At 39.2% G+C, this 19035-nt stretch overlaps 3 protein-coding genes across 9 annotated transcripts in view; 1 reads left to right on the plus strand and 2 right to left on the minus strand.

The window, feature by feature from the left end:
* The window catches only part of LOC133474868 (membrane-associated phosphatidylinositol transfer protein 2-like), a 66615-nt gene extending 62929 nt beyond the window's left edge, over positions 1-3686 (plus strand). For all 7 annotated transcript variants that reach the window (XM_061766980.1, XM_061766973.1, XM_061766976.1 and 4 more), the window contains 2 exons: positions 413-541; positions 2567-3686. In XM_061766980.1, the coding sequence (XP_061622964.1) occupies positions 413-541; positions 2567-2944 (507 nt within the window). In that variant the 3' untranslated portion in view covers positions 2945-3686. The remainder of the gene's footprint in view (positions 1-412; positions 542-2566) is intronic.
* A 5037-nt stretch (positions 3687-8723) lies between these two features.
* On the minus strand, positions 8724-10833 carry arl6ip4 (ADP-ribosylation factor-like 6 interacting protein 4). Its single transcript, XM_061766989.1, has 5 exons — positions 10551-10833; positions 10112-10471; positions 9224-9341; positions 9076-9145; positions 8724-8988 (listed from the first exon to the last, which is right to left on the minus strand). The coding sequence occupies exons 1-5, from the start codon at positions 10696-10698 to the stop codon at positions 8932-8934; spliced, it is 753 nt and encodes a 250-aa protein (XP_061622973.1). The 5' UTR covers positions 10699-10833; the 3' UTR covers positions 8724-8931.
* Positions 10834-11846: 1013 nt separating this feature from the next.
* Positions 11847-18371, minus strand: mthfd2 (methylenetetrahydrofolate dehydrogenase (NADP+ dependent) 2, methenyltetrahydrofolate cyclohydrolase). Its single transcript, XM_061766985.1, has 8 exons — positions 18212-18371; positions 16179-16363; positions 15733-15855; positions 15362-15514; positions 15075-15182; positions 14369-14461; positions 14160-14285; positions 11847-12444 (listed from the first exon to the last, which is right to left on the minus strand). Exons 1-8 carry the CDS (start codon positions 18289-18291, stop codon positions 12296-12298), a joined length of 1017 nt encoding a protein of 338 aa, XP_061622969.1. The 5' UTR covers positions 18292-18371; the 3' UTR covers positions 11847-12295.
* Positions 18372-19035: the final 664 nt, after the last annotated feature.

Raw genomic sequence — 19035 nt, forward strand, 5'->3', positions numbered from 1 at the left:
TTTGATATTGGTACGTTGGATGGGTGGTGTTGGGTCCCTGCGGCTTCCTCCGGGTGGCCGCTTTTCGGGGGGGCCTCGGCGGGGCCATTGGACCACCCTGCATCCCTCGGTGCGGGAGGTGCCCCGTCCACGGGCCGCTCTCGGGTGGGCTCCTGGGTCCGACCCCGCCTCTCGATTGGGTTGGGTGGGGCCTTTATTGTTTGGGTTTTTGGTACACTACATTAGCAAAAGTATCACAACTATAAATGTAAAAAGGTATTGGTATACTAGAGCAATTTCCTTAAGTCCTTCACGTAGGTCAGAATGTATAAAGGTTCTTTGATGTTGGCTTTTTATTTGGATGAAACTAAATATTGGGACACAACTGCCTATTATTTTACATACTGTTGTTCTTCTCGTTTTCTAATGTCAGGCCAACATGAAGATATTTGCGGGCTACGGGTCCAGCAAAGACATCTCTGTGTACACCTCCATCAACCTGCATCCATCACAGATCTTCATTGTTGGCAGACCCTCCAAGAAGATGCAGCACCAGTGTCAAGTATGTACTATTGCCAAGGGAGCAATGTGGATTCATTCTGCTAGGTCTGTTGACTTCATGCGAGAGGCAGAGTCCACCCTAAATTGGTTGCCAGCCAATCGCAGGGCACATATAAACAAACAACCATTCGCGCACACATTCACACCCACGGGTAATTTAGAGTCCTCAATTTACCTACCATGCATGTTTTTGGGGATCAGAATCAGAATCATCTTTATTTGCCAAGTATGTCAAAAACACACAAGGAATTTGTCTCCGGTAGTTGGAGCCGCGCTAGTACGACAACAGACAGTCAATTGACAGAGAACACTTTGGAGACAGAAAGACATTGAGAAAAACAGTCACTGAGCAATAAAGGGTTGCTAGTTATCTGGTAATGCCGGTACATTATTTTATTTATTTATTTATTTTGACAATTGTGCAAAAAGATGCAGAGTCCTCTAGCACTTAGAGCAGTTCGAATCACTAATCTCGCAATAGTCCGGTGCAATGACCATTGTCCAAAGGGCGCCGAGACTTCAAGCGAGTGGTGTGATAATCTGGGACAATGTTGATTGTGCAAATGTTGCAGATACTCCTCAGTCAGTGTGCCAATGGAGCAGATGCTACTCTGGCATGAGTGGCCAGTATTGGTCACCAACAGATATGCAAATAGTGCAGCGTGGCGAGACTACTACAGTGAGTGCACGAGTAATCTATAATTGGCCCCCACAGACATGTGACAACAAATTCAAGACAAAAAAAAAATTGCCAGCATGTTGCAATGGAATTGTAGGTTAGGTGTTTAAGAAGTTGAATTGCAAGAGGGAAGAAGCTGTTGGAATGTCTACTAGATCTAGTTTGCATTGATCGGTAGCGCCTACCTGAGAGGAAAGAGCCGGAATGTGGAGGGTTCGAGAGGATTTTGCACGCTCTTGTCTTAGTTCTGGCAGCGTGCAAGTCCTCAAGGGTGGGTAGCGGGGTACCGACAATCCTTTCCGCAGTTTTTATTGTCCGTTGCAGTCAGGGAGGAAACCTGGTACCAGGCGAGGCTGGATTTGAACCCAGGTACTCAGAACTGTGAGGCAGATGTGCTAACCAGTCGACCACCGTGCCAAGATATACCATTTTTGTCTTAAAAAAATATAAAACATACATCAAAATATAAAACATACACAACTTCTATTTTTGTCTTCAAAAGAGCTGACATTTTTCTCTAAAAATTCTTTAAAAATATACTTTTTCTTGGAACTTGAACTTTTTCTATACATTTATCTAAAAAAATACTACAAAAACTTTGTTCCTTTAAAATATTTTTTTTTCTTGAAAAGATGACAAACAATATGAGTATGAGGTAAGATATGATGAGATATTTTTCTCTTAAAAATTCTCTTTTTTCGAGAGAGAAATATTTGTTTTCAATTCTCAAAATATATGAAATTTCTCAAGACAAGTAATTCTCAAAAATGTTTTTCTTGAAAATACAGGAAAAAATGATAAAAAATATTTTTCAGATAAATTATTCTCAAAAATACTGTATATGGCATCTCAAAAAAGAATACTGACAAATATATAACTTTTTGTTGTGAAAATATACATTTCTCGTGGAAAAGGTCATCTTGAAAAACAACATTTTTCTTGAAAACGTAATTTTGTCTTGGGGAAAAAAGATTCTCAAAAATATACAACTTTTTTCTCCAAACAATATTTACTGTATTTGTGGTACAGAATTCTCTTCTTATTCTCGAAAATATATACTGCATTAATCATGACGGGTACATTGTGCATATCATTAGCCAAAGCATAATTGCCTCAGTCATTTTTAACTTCAAATATCAACGTGCTTGCTAAAAATTGTATTTTTTCTTTACGTCTGTGTGGATTCCCAGTTCATGGTGATCCGCAAAGGTTGAATCCATTGACTCTTCTTGTTTTTTGGAATTTGTTTTTTCTTGTTTTTATGCAATTAGGCTAATGAAGCACATCATGGTCTTTGGAAACTATATCCCCATTAATTGAATGACGTGTATTTTTTCGTGGCCATAGTTCATCACGGAGGGCTACGCGTCCCACCTGTCCCAGCTAGAACACAACCACCGCTCGCGTCCAGCCAAGTCCAGCAGCACCCGCATGGTCCTACGCAAGGGCAGCTTCGGCCTGGGCGCCAAGAGCGACTTCCTGCGCAATCGCAAGCACTTGCTGCGCACCATCTCCTCGCAGCCCACGCCCAGCTCGCCCACGGCGGGAGGCGGGGGCGGCGTCCACGGCCGCCCCGAGCGCACGCAGAGCCAGTCGGACGGCGAGCGCGGCGCCCCCCACGCCCACGTCCACGGTGCCGCACAGCGCAGCATGAGCATCACGGCGGGATGTTGGGGACGCAGCAGCAGCACCAAGATGGAGGCCGGAGCCCTCAGCCCCAAATGAGCAGAATGGCTACGGAAAGGGACACAGTCCTACTGACAATAGACAACAATACTAGCAATTGATGCCCCCCAAAAGAATACCTATACAGCGAACCTCTGTTTATCGTGTGTGTGGGGGGGGGATACGCCAGCCCCCCCTGGGATTGTTGAAAATTTGCCATATAGAAAGACCTTATAATGATTTTTTATTTTTTTTAAAAAATTGTTTCAACGCTCCCATTGCAACTTATTAGAACACACTTTTTAAAGTATTCCTTAGCGGCTGTTCTCACATTGTCAAGAAATGGGAGACTTTCTTATAACATTACGATACGAGGCAAAGTTTGTCTTTACTGTAGAATTGACCCCACCCCTCAAAAAAAGAAAATTAAACATTTTATATTTAAAGACCAAAATGTTAAATGAAACCATATCATTTTGCCTCATGAAAGTCCACCAGCTTAATGCTAACATATGTGAAACACTGTAGAGGAGCTAAGAGAAATTAGATAACATTAGATTTTAAAATAACTGCTACTTTACACACACAAAGCAGCAACAAATACAAACAGCATACAACAATACTCACAGGCATACATTCTCTCTGCTCTGTGGGACAATTCCTGGAGTTCATTTCTTGGCCTCTTCTTCTTGCTCTTAATTACGCTTGCTTGTCTTCCAGTACACCACAGTTGCCAGGCATATTGTGACACCACGTGGTACTGCACTGAAGGTGTACAACTCTAAATTTGGACTTGCATGTATATTGTAAAAAAAAAAAAAAAAAGCCCAAAAATGATTGCTTAAAAATCTGCGATATAGCAGGGGTTCACTGTACAGTGTTTCCGCAAATTCACCTCTTCTCTTTTTTTTAGATACAGAGACAAATAAAAGATCATTTTAAAAATACAAAGTAGTACATACATAGAGTTAATGGCTTACTGATGATTTGATTGGGCGGGGGGGCACTGGCCCTCTCCACTAACAACCCAGGCTAAAGTTCTAAACTTGTCTCACAGTAGAGATGTATCACTTCAACATACTTCCTGGAGACCAGTTCCGATTTAAATAGGGCTTTGGTGCCATCTTGCGGCATCGTAGATTACTTCGGAAAGAGCACAAAACCGCAAATAGTGAAATGTTCAATGAATAACGAGGATAGGTTTCACAGGAAAAAAAAAACAACCTAATGGGTGAATTCGTGAATAGGCAGGGAAATTTACTGTACACTATTCAGGTTCCGCTCTTCAATCTTGGATATTTTCTTGGATCCCACCCGGGCCCAAAACGCTGTATAGTTCTGCTCCAAACTTGACTCCAGTGGCTCCAAGCACAACACAAACTTTGTGTAGAGGAAAACTGGATTGACTCCTTCCATCCCCCCACCAAAATTGTCATCACGTCAAGGAAAATACCCTTTAACTACACACCAACCTGCTCCTGTGTTTCCACTTTTCTTTCCAGAACACAACAGTTGTAAGGAGTATTCGGACCGCACTGAAAGAAGAAAAAAAATCATTATGCTAAGAGATTTAAGTCAGAATTTTAGGGAATATATTTTCTAGAAACAAAAATAAAAAATAATACTAATGACTTTTTACCTCCCACCCCAAAAAAGAGCTTTTCCTTGAAAATAATCAAATTTCTGTTTCGGAAGCTAATGACTTTTTCCCCCCACTCAAGATTATATAACTCTATTCCCCAAAATATACAATTTTTAATCTGAAAAAGAAATATGACATTTTTCTTGAAAAAAAGTTGTCAACATTTTTTTTTTAAATTGAAAATATACCGTAATCCCCCAAACCCCCCGAAAAGTAAGTTTTTCAGTTAAAATACACAATTTCCTCGATTTTCTTTCCTAAAAAATATCGAACTTTTTGTATCAAAAGCATATTTTTTTTAAATGTCACTGCCCCCAAAGAAAACATTTCTTGAAAATATTAAACCAAAAAATTACAAAACAAACTTTTTCTTTGCAACATTTTTCCTCAAAAATATTTATCTTGAGAATATGACTTTAATTGAAAAAAATGCTTCTCCTTGAAAATATACGACTTTTCTCAAAATATACGACTTGTTCCTCAAAGATTTACACGACTTCTCTTAAGATAATGACTATCTTGAAATGGAACTTTTTTTCTGGAAAATATATAACAAATATTCCAAAATTAAGACTAAACTATATATAACTCTATATGATTTTAGCCTTGTAAAATTATGACTTTTCTCACAAATATTCTTTTTTCCCCTGGAAAACGCATGACTGTAAACTCTTCAAATCAAGACTTGTTCTCAAGAATATAGAATTTTTTTCTAAAAAAAAAATGTATGACTCTGTTATAAGGTTACAATTCTTTTCTCAAAAATATATTTTTTTCCAGAAAATACATGATTTGTAACACAAAAATGTACATGACTTCTAGTAGGATTAGGAGTGTTTCAACTTTTTTTCTGGAAAAGACTCAAAATATATACAATTTTAATCTTGTATTAAGACTATTTTCCTCAAAAAGAATCCTTTTTCTTGAATACATGATTAATCACATGAAATTACGATAAAAAAAAATAATAATTTCATTTTCATTTTGAAGGAAATATAATAAACTGTAACTTTTTCCTGAAAATATGATTTTAAGACTTTCTCAAAAATATGAAAATAACTTTTTTTTGCTTTGACTTGTAACTTTTATCTTAAATAGTTCCCGTAAAATTGATTTATAATTTTCAGAAAAATTGGAAATTTTTCTTTTTTTTTCAATTTTTCAATTTTTTCAGAAAAATTGGAAATTTTTCTTAGAAAGAAAATTTACATATTTCTCAAAAACATGACTCTTACCTTGAAAGTACTTTTTTCCCTGGGAGATTGTTGGACTTTTTGGAGAAATATATGACCAATCTCGTTAGATTTTGTCAAAAAAGTGTCGTTGTTTTTTTGAAAACGCATTTTTACTTGGGGAACTATATGACTATTTTCTGGAAAATATCTTGACTTTTCTTGAAAATATGCAGCGTTCTTCCGCTAAGATTACGACTTGAATGTGCTAGTGTAATTGTTTGTCTTTTCAGCACGGTCCTTCTTCATCCATCAACTAGAAAAATAAAACAGGACTCATTGAACTCATTAATGTGCCAAAGTTCTCAAAGCGGAGAGGCGGAATGATGTAATGTGTACGGGCGCCTCCACCCACTATGTTTGTACATGATTGTGATGTATATCTTATAAATAAGAGGATTCTTGTTACGCACAACTGCTGTCTGCTCCACTCCAAAGTATCTTCTTTATTATTCGTAACATTTGAATTTTCTGTTGATTTAAGTGGAACAAAATCATTTTTGAATTCTTGGGCTTGTTTTAGTGTGGCCTGGCACACTATTGTCATTTGTTTTTAATTCATTATTATTATTATCATTATGACCATTGTTTTCTTGCCAATCACACTTGTATTCTCTTTAATATTATTATTATTATATTGTAACCTTTGTTAAAGCTATTTTGGAACTCCGGGAAGTGGCTTTATCCCGCACGCTGTACATGAGGTGTTGAATGTGTTTGTAAAATGAGTGCACAAATTGTCATGTCCACATATAAAACAACATAAAAATGATGTTTATAATAAGACGAACAATGATAATGAGATATGCACCAGAGTGACTGCAATGGATCACCAACGTGCCAGGGAAAGTGTGCAATGTTTGTTCAACACACACACAATCACACAGTGCGTGTGACAATGAGGAATAGCCAAAAGGCCAATTCACATGACCTCCCTGAGGGTGTCTTTGACTGAGGTCAGAATGTATATGAACAAAAAAAAAAATGGGACACAAGGCCAACTCGCAGAAGTCTATTTGAAATTCTTGGCACACTATGGACAAAAGTATTGGGATGAAGAGCAAACCCCCAACGTTTTCTAAAGATTTATGACTCCCCGGCTCTAAAATATATAAATATTTATTGAAAATCTAGTACTTTTTCCTTTAAAAAAAAAAAAAAAAAAAAAAAAGACTATTTTCTTCGTCTTTCTCATAAATTACTTAAAAATAAAAATATACAACTTTTATCAGAGGACAGCTTGTTCCTTAAAAAAAAAACAAAGCTTTTTTTAATTGTAAAATTTATGAAGTTTTGTCTCGAAAATATGACGTATGACTTTTTGATCTTGAAACCTACAGCATTTTTCTTGAAAGTATATGACGTTTTTCTGTGACTGGCTGGCAATCAGTCCAGAGTGGAGGCCCACAACCTTAGTAAGCGATAGTTACAACTTTTATTTTGAAAATAAAATGTAAATAATAAAATAAAATATTTTTTTCTGGAATAGTTGACTTTTGCGCTTATGAGGATTTATTTCGAAAATACTTGACTTTTATGTGAAGTTTACAACTGTCTTGAAAATGGACTTTTTTTTCCCTTAGAAATGTACTTTCTTTTTTAAAATATGCTTTTTCTAGACTGTAGCTTTTCATGAAATTTACAACTTAAAAATATCAAAGAAATTCTTGAGATGAAATGTTTTTCTTAAAAACCTTTGACTTCCAAATATATGACTATTCTCAAAAATGTACAACTGTCTTCAAAACTTACGACTTCATCCAAAATGTATGACTTCTGGAAAACAAATTTTGTTCTTGTAACATTACATTTTTCTTTTAAAAAATTGTGCTTATTGTACTTTTTAATAAATAACTAATGACTACTAAAACTAACTAATGAATAACTTTGAAAATGTAACTTTTTCTCAGATATTTGATAGATTTGAAAATACGTGCTCTTAAAAATATACAATATATTTCTAAGTACCTGACTTTTTCTCAAAAATACATAATTCTTTTATCGATTAACTTTTTTTCCCAAAAATATAAATATAAAATGTAGTACTTACTTAAAAAACATGACACTTTTTCCCAAAAATGTCCGACTCTATTCTCCATACTGCCATTAATTATTTTGTAAAATCTATTTGGAGAACTTTATAAGGACCAAAAATGTCCCTTTAAGGACTGCCATGTATCCCAGTAAACAGGAAAAAAAAAAATTATATCTTGGTGAAAAAGTTCAACATTCTTACAGAAGAATGTTGTATATTTACAACTTTTTTTTCAAAATGATTGGACTTTTTCCTCAAAAACTTACAACTTTTTCTCAAACATGACTTTTTTCTCTATTTGACACTTTTCTCAAAATTGTATGACTTTTGGTAACTACTTATTACATTTTTTCTCTCAAAATTTTTTTAATACTGGACTTTTTCTTAAAAATTTACAACTTGTTTGGAAAAAATGGACTTTTTCTCAAAGATGGTGGACTTTGTTGTAAAAATAAATTATTTGTAACATTACTTTTTAAATCAAAAAAGATATTTCAAATATTGGATTTTTTTTCTTTGTTTTCTTGAAAACGTACAATATATTGCCATCTTTTCTGGAAAATGTCTTTTTTCTCAAAAACATACAACTTCTTGAAAATACCTTTTTTCCCCCCACAAAAATGTATGACTCGGCCAAGACAACCCCACCCCCCATGACTAAGTTTTTTTTTCTCTTGAAACCATGCAATTTCTTCTATTTTTTCAGTTTAAGTTTCTTATCAAAAAAATTTTTTTTCTTGAAAGTTTTTGGCTTTTTTCCCCCCTCCAAAAACAACTTCCCAAAAATACAGAACATTTTCCCAAAAAAATATTGGTATTTGCCCCCCCCCCCCCCCTCAAAATGTAGGATTATAAGAAACATACAATTTATTTTGGTGAAAATATTTGACTTTTTTTTCTAGAAAAACATCCGAACTTTTGAAAACAAAATTCTCCAAAATAATGGGACTTTTTATTAAAAACGATATGACTTATCTAGAAACGTTTGTTTTGACTTTTTTTCCGGAATGCACAACTTCAAATGTATGACTACAAATTTGCAAAGATGTATGACTTTTCGCTAGAAAACGACTTGGTTTCAGCCGGGTCAGGCTCTTGATGTGGTTCAGGTTTGCCCGAGCGTGGACTAGAACCCCTCCTATCTGTTGAGTCCCAGCGTTCTCTGGAAGGAGCTGCCGTCTCCCTTGGTGGCGTGCTACGGGAACCCAAAAATTCTCCATTATACACAATTTTAAATATTAGATTTTCACTTCAATATTTTGAAGCAATTTCTGTGCGTTACCTTGTTGATGTCTTTGTGTTTCTCCCTGCTGACGATCTCCTCGATGATCTCGCCCTCGCCTCGCACCAGCCTGAGGGAGCACATGCAGCCTTATCGTATCTTATCTTAACTTAACTTAAGAGGCTCCCATCAAGAGCGGCCCGCTGACCTTGTGCGTCCGGTTTCGGGATCGACCACTCTGCGGATGACGCTCTGCCGGGCGTCGTACTCCTCCTTGGTCAGAGGCCTCCTGGTGGCCAGCCGGGACTTCTGCTCGTCCGTCATCACTGCACACACAAATACACGCCATGCTAACCGTTGCACTCCCTCAACAAAATGATTACACGTCCTTGATTCCACTCAGCGACAAATGATTGCACTCCCTGACGCAAATGATTTTGGATTGTCAATTTCACTAAACATGATTGCACTCCCTTCCCTCTAGCAACCAATAAACGTGCTCCCCGAAACCAATTATTTCACTTTCTGAATTCTACCCAGCAACATGATTGCGCTCCATACATTTTGGCTAGTAACAAATTATTTGTTTCACATCATGAATTTTGCCTAGCACCTAATAATTGCGCTCCCTTGAACATATGATTGCACTCCCTGAATTCTGCCGAGCAACAAATGATTGCACTCCCTGAATTCTGCCTAGCAACAAATGAGGGCACTCCCTGAATTCTGCCTAGCAACAAATGAGGACACTCCCTGAATTCTGCCTAGCAACAAATGAGGACACTCCCTGAATTCTACTTAGCAACAAATGAGCAAATTATTTCTATTCCTGAATTGTACCTAAAACTGACTGCGCTCCTTGAACTGTGCCTCCCAACTAATTTTGCACTCCCTTGAACAAATGATTGCACTCCCCATGGTCTGCCTAGCAACAAATGAGTGCGCTCGTTGAACCCAACAATTTCGGTTGGTGAATTCTGCCTCGCAAAAATAATTGTGCTCCTTTGAACAAAGGATTGCCCTCCGTCTGTTCTGCCGGGTGACAAATGAGTGCGCTTCCTGGAACGAAATACTTTGTTGCGTTATTCCGAGTCACCTGGGCCGAGTTCCACGCCTCCATCGTCGCTCTGCCAAAGCTCGAGTGAGGAAGACGAAGGTTTGGGTGGTGCGACGCTCGGTGGCTCTGCCAGCTGCATCAGCTTCTTCTGTATTTCTTCCATCTTCCTTTTCTTTGGTTTCTTCTCTTCCTCCACCTTCCTTTTCTTCAGTTTTTTCTTCTTCCTCTCCTTCTTTTGCTGCTTCTTCAGCTTGGCCTTCTTCTTCTTTGACTTCCTCTTCTTGGCTTTCTTGGTTTTCGTCGTTTCATCGCTCGACGACGAAGACGACGACGACGAGGAGGAAGAGGAGGATGATGAAGAGGAGCTTCGTCTTCGCTTCTTTCTTTGCGTTTTTACACCTGACAAGACGAACGGAGTTAGTGTTTTCCCAATAAATTGTGTTTTGTCGCCACTGTGGCTTATTTGTGAGGTACTAACCTTGACTTTTGTGTGACTTTTTCTTCGATTTGCTTCGACTTCTGCTGCTGGATGACGAAGACGCAGATGAAGAAGACGAGGAGGACGGAGATCGTCCTCGTTTCTTCTTTGCTTTGTGACTTTTCTCCACGTTTCTGCTTCGGTCCATGTCGTGTTAAACAGCGTTTTGATTTTAAACTCAACCGAAATAATGATACTGAGTGATGATTCAGAACTGGAATTGACTCCCCGTTGCGAGAATGTTTGCGGCCAGTCCGTCTGCTATTTGTGTCCGAAGGACAATTCCGTTCACTACATTTAGTTCCGACCTTGTTAAAAGATAGGTATAAAATTACATTTTTAAATAAAACAAGTGATATATAAGATTGAAATGAGAAAAATAATTTCAATTCAATGTTATTAAGCTAAATATCTATGGAATTTAAAATACAACTTTAAATTTAATAAAACGAAATATTTATAACAGTACAAAATAGCAAGAAATAGCCACTCAGGTTAAAAAAAAAATCATGACAAAAATAAGATAACATCCACCATAATATATATTCTGAAAAGTAACATTTTGACTGGGTTATTAAAAACATTTATACACTGTATATTTTTACATTTTATAATGCTCCTCCTGTACATGTAAGTACACGACCTCAGCTTCTCTTCTTCCAGATACACTTCCAAGCCTTCTCCTTTTTCCTGCACTGTCTTCCTCGTAACAAAAGATCTCAACACTAGACTGTCCCCATTTGTGTCAGTCATTGACCCAAAAAGGGTCAATAACTAGGGACTGTAATGGAGTGAATGGGATCTTAACACACAGAGACGCCCTCTAAGTGTAGGTCAGTGTTGTGCAACTGTTGGGAAGTTTCAGTCAATGATTTTGATGGGCGGCACGTTGGCCGACTGGTTAGAGCGTCTGCCTCACAGTTCTGAGGACCGGGGTTCCCCGCCTGTGTGGAGTTTGCATGTTCTCCCCGTGCCTGCGTGGGTTTTCTCCGGGCACTCCAGTTTCCTCCCACATCCCAAAAACATGCATGCTAGGTTAATTGAAGACTCTAAATTCCCCATAGGTGTGACTGTGAATGGTTGTTTGTTTGTATGTGCCCTGCGATTAGCTGGCAACCAGTTCAGGGTGTACCCTGCCTCCTGCCCCATGATAGCTGGGATAGGCTCCAGCACACCCGCGATCCGAGTGAGGAGAAGCGGCTCAGAAAATGGATGGATGGATTTTGCAAAAAAAGTACTTTTGTTTACAAAAGGTGACTTATTCACTGAAAGAGGGAAACAACAGAGGCTCAGAAGAATATTTGCAAATATTTATTTCAGTTTTTACAAAAGGCATTAGTGAATCTTTAAAGCTTTTGTATACTGGTCAGCACGCTCCTGATGGAGTCAGCCCTTTTTTCGCTCAACACTGCACCGCTCCGCTTTTGAGGTGAACGCCGCCATGCGCCTTTAAATACTTTGTATACGTTGCTGTAGCAATAAATAAAACAATCTCTGGTGACCCTCTTATAAATAAAAAAAAGAAAAATACCCCCATAGTCAAACTGAATACTGTTACATGGAGTGGATGTAACAGTCAAATTTTATTGGACATGTAGAAGGGTTATAAAAAAAAAAAAAAAAAAAAAAGTGAGCCTTAAACTATACCTCCATTCCAAAAAACAAAAAAACATTGAAGGGGGGCATAAGAGGGGATGTCTCAAGTGGTGGAATGTTTTTGTTTTGGGAATCTGTCCGCTCCCTCATTAGGAGGCAGCCGCCATGCGGATCCTCTCGGGAGGATAGAGCAGGACGTTCTTGGCTGCTTTAATGGTGTTCTTCATGAGCATGGCCACCGTCATGGGCCCCACGCCGCCGGGCACCGGCGTGATGAAGCCCGCCTTCTGTCTCACACCTGACAAACATACAAAAACAATTTCAACAACAGTTTTGCACAAAATGTAAAGGGGAAAAAGTCAATGTAGCATTTCATATGCATCTACGACAGTGATTTCCAACCTTTATGGAGCCACGGCACATATTTTTCCATTGAAAAATCTCACAGCACACCAACAAACAAAAATGTCACAAAAAGTGGATACATTAATTACTGTATGAACCTCCTGCCATCTAATACAAGAGCATTTATTTGTTTTGTCTGTCACTATGCCTCAAAGGAATAAATGGATGAGCAACTATACATAATTGTTTTGGAGCAATTACGTAAACTGTTATCATTTCCCACAGCACACCTGAAGAGCGCTCACGGCACACTAATGTGGCCCGGCACACTGGTTGGGGGTGGAAAAAAAAAACTGATCTACGATGACTGCTTCCAATTAGTTCAATGAGATCATTTGGTAGTGATGAGATGCAAAGATGGAGTTGATCAAAGTGCCATCATAGGTTCTTTTTTTTTGGCAAAATCTTGACATTTTTCCCAACTACACTTCCTTGACCTACACTCATAACTACATCTCCAGGACGAGACCTCCTTCCGCTCCCAATTATACCACCTTATTTTCCCAACTACACCACCTTCCCTCCTAAATTCCTAACTACACATCTTTAGCTCCTCTTTTCTGAACTACACCTCCCCTTCCTCCTCTCTTCACTATGCCTCCTCTCCTTACTACACTCTAGCTCAACTTTTCCCCAACGACACTTCCTTTCCTCCTCCTCACCCTACTCTCCCAAGTATGCCTCCCCTCCTTACAACACACACCTCCTTAGATCCTCTCTTCTCCCAACTATACTTTCATGCATCCTCCTCCTCACTACACCTCCTTAGCCCCTCCTCTTTTCAAAAACTACACCTCCTTCCTTCCTGCACCTCATCTTGCCATCATATCTACACCTCCAGTCTCCTCCTCTCAGGACATCTACTTGCCTCTTCTTCTTCTGGTTATACCCCTTAACCACCTCTCCTAACTGCACCTCCATTGCCTACCCAGGTTCTCACTACTGCACCTCCTTTCCAACTAAACCTCATTGCCTCCCAAGCCTCACTGTTCTCCCAACTATACCTCCTTCTGCACTGAACTACACCTCCACATCTTTCTCTTATCCCAACTATACCTACCTCCTTAACCCCTCATCCTGCAGTATAACTACACCTCCTCCCCTTCCATTTAAAATGTACATCTCAAATTATAATGTGGTAGAAAGGTTACTCTATTTCAGTACTCCTAAATTATAAAGATTCATTATACACTTGGGAAAAATGCTTTTCAGGACAAATTCCTGCCCAATTTAAACAAAAATCTTTTTTCATCGTTTGTTACATGATATTCTAGTTTCTAAAGATAGTCAATTTGGGATTTTAGTTTGCTTTAAGATATAATCAAAATTATACATATGAAAACAAAAATTTGGAATATTTCACTCCGAGTGTGTATCATGCAGCTCTATGAGTTTCACTTTTTGAATTGAACTACCTTACTTGATAAAATGCTATTTTATTGAGATGTACCTGTATTTCCTAACTATACCGTCATCCAACTCCTCCTGTTTCTTTTCTGTTTTCTGTGTGTGTGTGTGTGTGTGTTTTGATACACAACATGCAATTTTGACCAGGTTCCTGATCATAATAGACATTATGCATTATTTTTTTTATTTTTTTAAATTTACCTTCAAAATCCACATCCCCAACCAGCCTGCTCTTTCCGGTGACTGGGTCCTGCACCCGGTTGATGCCCACGTCAATGACTGCCGCGCCCTCTTTAATCATATCGCCGGTTATGAGGTTGGGAATTCCTGAAGGCATCATGAGAAGAACAAATAAAAACTACGCCTTTACAAAACACAGATTACACAATGACGAGGAAATTTTATTGTACCTGCAGCAGCGATGACAATGTCGGCGATTTGAGTGTGATGTCTGAGTTGATCCTTGGGAGTGTAACGGTGGGAGATGGTCACGGTGGCGTCACCTGTTAGCATACGGGCGCACATGTTAACATTTAACACAAACTAAAACAGTGTAGAAAAAAAAAAAGCCTACTTAAATAATTATTCAATGAGAATGTATTGCACACAAGTTAAATACAAATTTAACAAATACGTTTTAAAACTAATTTAAGGTTTAATGCAAACATATTGTACTACAAAGTTGAATACAATTGAACTGTACTTGGGCATTGATTGTTTTGTCTACCACTAGCGGGAGTCTGCATACCACTACACAGAGAGTCAGTGCACTACAACAAAATAGGGATGTTCCCTACCTCCCCTTTTTTTTCAGACCGATACCACTAGTACATTTGATACATAAAATGTAAATTAACACAATGACAGATAATTGTGAACAAAAATCATTCTTTCTTTCTGATGCACACGATGTTTTGCCGATGTGTCACCAGCCGTAGTGTAGTGCCAACTACTGGCAAGGAGGACTTGATGTCAGATTTTTTTTGCCTCAAGTGTCAGTGGCTGGTATCAGCAGCCTACACGAGTACCTAATAATACATTGGAAGAAGGCCGGTATCATCCCTAAAACAACACCGCCCAAAAATGCAGTTAAGAGGTAGTGAGGTGGTTGGTTACCTCCTGGTCGCTCGTGACGTCCGTCCGTGTGCAGCAGCATGGCGATGGGCATGCCCACGTTCTTGGAGCGGCCCGCCACCACCACGTTCTTTCCCACAGTGGGAATGCCTGCATACACACATGTACACACACTTTTCTTTAGAGCATACGTACAATACAAATACACATCCATGCCTCCACATCCCATACTTCTAATAACTCCACCTGCTTGCCTTCTTCTCCTACCCGCAGCAGCTTTAAAGCAGGCAAAAAGAAGAGGCTTTAAGTGGAGGCCTGCACTGTGGTACCTGTGCGTTTGATGAGCTCCATGACCCCCCAGGGCGTGGCAGGCAACATGGTGGACTGATCTAGGCACATGCGGCCCACGTTGACCACGTGGAAGCCGTCCACGTCTTTGGTGGGGGCGACTGCGTTGCAGATGGTGCGCTCATCGATGTGGTCTGTGTGTGGCGAAACATGAAAAATTAACCCACTAGGCTGGCCTTTTGTGTCCATCCCGCAGAATTTTTTTTAACCCGTATTGTAACTGTATGTATGTATGTATGTATGTAACAACCATGTATAGCTATGTTAATTATGCTAATGTAATGAAACTTCCAAAGTGGGGATTTTTGTCATTGTGTACCCAAAATCACAGTTGTGCTTAACATTTACTCACCCGGCAAAGGCAGCTGTACCAGCAGGCCGTCCACACGGTGGTCCGTGTTGAGCTTAAAGACGAGGTCCAACAGCTCTTCCTCGCTGATGTCGGAACGCTTAAGGATGGTCTCGCTGGAGATTCCTGAGGAAGACAAAACTTCAGTTCAGTATACAGAGAACCCCTGTTTATCATGGGGGACACGTTCCGGACCCACCCACAATAAATTAAAATCTGTGATATCCACAGACTATAGAATAAAGTACTTTGAAAAAGTTTATAAGAGTAATTTTTTTGGGTTTAAGATTACAAAACAAAATATTCAGTCACTTTTTGTTTATTCTGCCAACTGAAAATGGAAAGAACAAATGATACGATTCTGTAAAGTGGTGAGCAGATGATGCTTAAACTCAGTGCACATTTGCATTCATGCCCATGCACACGCGTGTGTGCGCGCGTCTCCTCACCGACGTCGGCGGCCGATCGGGTCTTGTTGAGGACATATGAGTGGCTGGCGGGGTTGTCGCCGACGAGAATCACGCTGAGGTGAGGCCGGCGGTGTCCGGCCAGCATCCATTTGTCCACGTCGGACCGCGCCTCGTCCCGGATCTGCCGGGCCAGCTTCTTTCCTGAGATGACTACTGCCTCCTGTCTGCGGAGTGTGCATCAATACAACAGTCCACCATTAACCAACAATAACCCAAACCTTCAAGTCATGTATTGTGTACGAGTAGCTTACATGACAACATAATCTCAACATAAAAATGCATTACATTTTTTTTATGATAAAAGTGTTTTGAGTAAAAAAATAAAGTTATTTCCTCATGATGTCAAATATCGTCACGTACAGTGCGTGCGCTGGCAGACAACCACTTGTAGCCTCTAAAATTAGTCACTGGTCGAGCTGACTGGGCCATATGTTCTCTCACACCCTCACACACAGGATCCTCACAGTAACTCCAGACCAATAACTTCACCATGCCAGCAAAGCAAAGTAGAGAAGGGTGGAAGAAGGGGAAAAAAAATATATATATAAAAAAATAAATAAATAAAAAAAAATAAAAAAAAGCTCTTCAAAGAAGTCTGTGGGGGGAGCAGCTGCAATACAGTGTAATTTACTGTGACCAAACCACAAGCCAAGCAATAACCAGAGCCAACTTTTGCTCTTACATAACCAAAGACACCAGAGGGACGAGAATGGAAAGGAATTAAGGAGCAATGAGGCATCAAGCGGTGATGTAACTGCGCTTTTGTTATGCCAATTACAGTAACTTGAGGAAGAAAAGTAGCACAGCTCTGGGATGCAGCTACATTTTAAAATTGGACTTTTTTTAATCATCAGTATGCAAAATGATCAATTTGTCACCTTGTATTAAAAAAAAAGCACTTGCTTTGGTTGTTAACATGGGATAAATTATAGTATGAGAAGATTAAAATGAGATGTACAAAGTAAAAATGTTACATTTAAAAATGTAAGGTTTTTCAAATAAACAAAAGGAAAATAAAACAAATGCAAATTAAAATAAATGTATCAAATAAATAACATGCTTATAACAAAAAATGTATTTCACTTATCAAAATTGAATTTGCTTTTTAAAAATCGAAAAAAAGTGTACATTTTAACAAAATCTTAAAACTAAATGTTAAAAGCTACTTGTTTTCATTAACATTGACGTTTTTTGATATAAAAAAAAACTAAAACGCAAACATGACAAACAAAATGCAAATAAAACTTTCCAACTACTCGCTTTCCTCAATATTTACTTTCACGTGATTTTTTAAAATATATTTAATTTCCCTCAAAGGGTTAAATTCTCTCGACACTATATATTTTTAAATAAATTGCACATGTTCTTAACACTGCATTTTGCATTTATTCAGCACAATCCCCCATTTGCTTAATGGATGCACGAACACTAATTTGAGGTAAAAAAAAAAAGACGCTGAGGCGTGCATTTTCAACAAGTGGCATTGATTTCTATTTCAAGGACAGTATGTGCTGGAGATCAAATTTTATGATGCACATGCAAGTACCAAGAACTAAATGCCTTAACTTCTGCTGGGCAGGAGGTAAAGGTTAATTCAATTATCTACTAAATACCTACACGGGACAGGTTTATTTTAACACGTTATTGCGCATGTGAAAAGACTTAACGCTGCAAATAAGTGCATGTGCGTGCATGTATGCGTGACGAGCATCTGACTTCTCCGCAAACCCGCAACAGGGTGCAAACACTCGAGCAGATTTCATCAGCCGCCTTACTGTAATACCGGCGTGCCGCTAGGGGCGCTGTCTCAAAGGAGGAAAGCCGCATTCAGCCGGATTGACCGCTTAAAAAACTCGCGTTTAAAGGCTCACGTTTGACCGGGGAGTGATAGTAAAGCGTGAAGACAGATAACGCGGGAATTCTGTCGACGAGAGCGGAAGAGTGTAATAAGAAGGAAGCCATGTTGAGTAGTAGTGTGGTGGGTTGTTTGGCGGCGCTGGTGGTGGGCTCACCTCGAGGCGGACGTGTGGAGGAGACACAGCTGATGGCGAGAGTGCTGGCACACTTTCCTGAGAGTCCTGACGGCGGCCATGGTGCTGAAGGAGGAAGAAGAGCGAACGGAGTTGCCTAGGCTGACAGAACGTCGTCGTCTGTGGCGGGAGGAACGTTACAGCCGTGCTTTATATGCGACTCCGCCCACTGTGCCGTGACGCCGTGACGCCACAGGCCGCGCGGCCCCTCCCCCGCTGCCTCCAATCGGCTGATGACATCGTTGCACTGTTTTGCTCTATGTCTGCGTGTTTGCGCTCCCCCCCCCCTTTTTTTGGTTCGTTTTGTTTTTGACTTCGAGACCTATGCAATGCTTATTAGCAGTACCATGGCAACTTTGGATAAAAAGTCATAGTTTTTGAGGACTGCGATTGGCTGGCGACCAGTTCAGGTTGTACCCCGCCTCTCGTCCACAGTCAGCTGGGATAGTCTCCACAGCACGCCCGCGACCCAAGTGAGGAGAAGCGGTGTAGAAAATGGATGGATAGGAAAAAAAATCATCTATTTTCGAGACAGTCATATTTTGTATTTTATATTCAAGATGAATGTTGTAATAATGTGAATAAAGTTGCATATTTCCATAGGTACTTTAAAAAATACTTTTGTAATTAGTTATGTGAAGACCGGTGGTCGTATATTTCCCAGATTAAGGTGTATATTTTCATGACTAAAATTGTAAGATTACGAGAAAGAAATTGTAGTCTTGAGAAAAATATCACATATTTTCAAGACATGTAAAGAATTTTTTGAAAAAAACCGTTTTTTTATGGGAATTTTTTTTTTTCAA

Source organism: Phyllopteryx taeniolatus, chromosome 3 (assembly GCF_024500385.1).
Source record: "Phyllopteryx taeniolatus isolate TA_2022b chromosome 3, UOR_Ptae_1.2, whole genome shotgun sequence".
Classification (NCBI taxonomy): domain Eukaryota; kingdom Metazoa; phylum Chordata; class Actinopteri; order Syngnathiformes; family Syngnathidae; genus Phyllopteryx; species Phyllopteryx taeniolatus.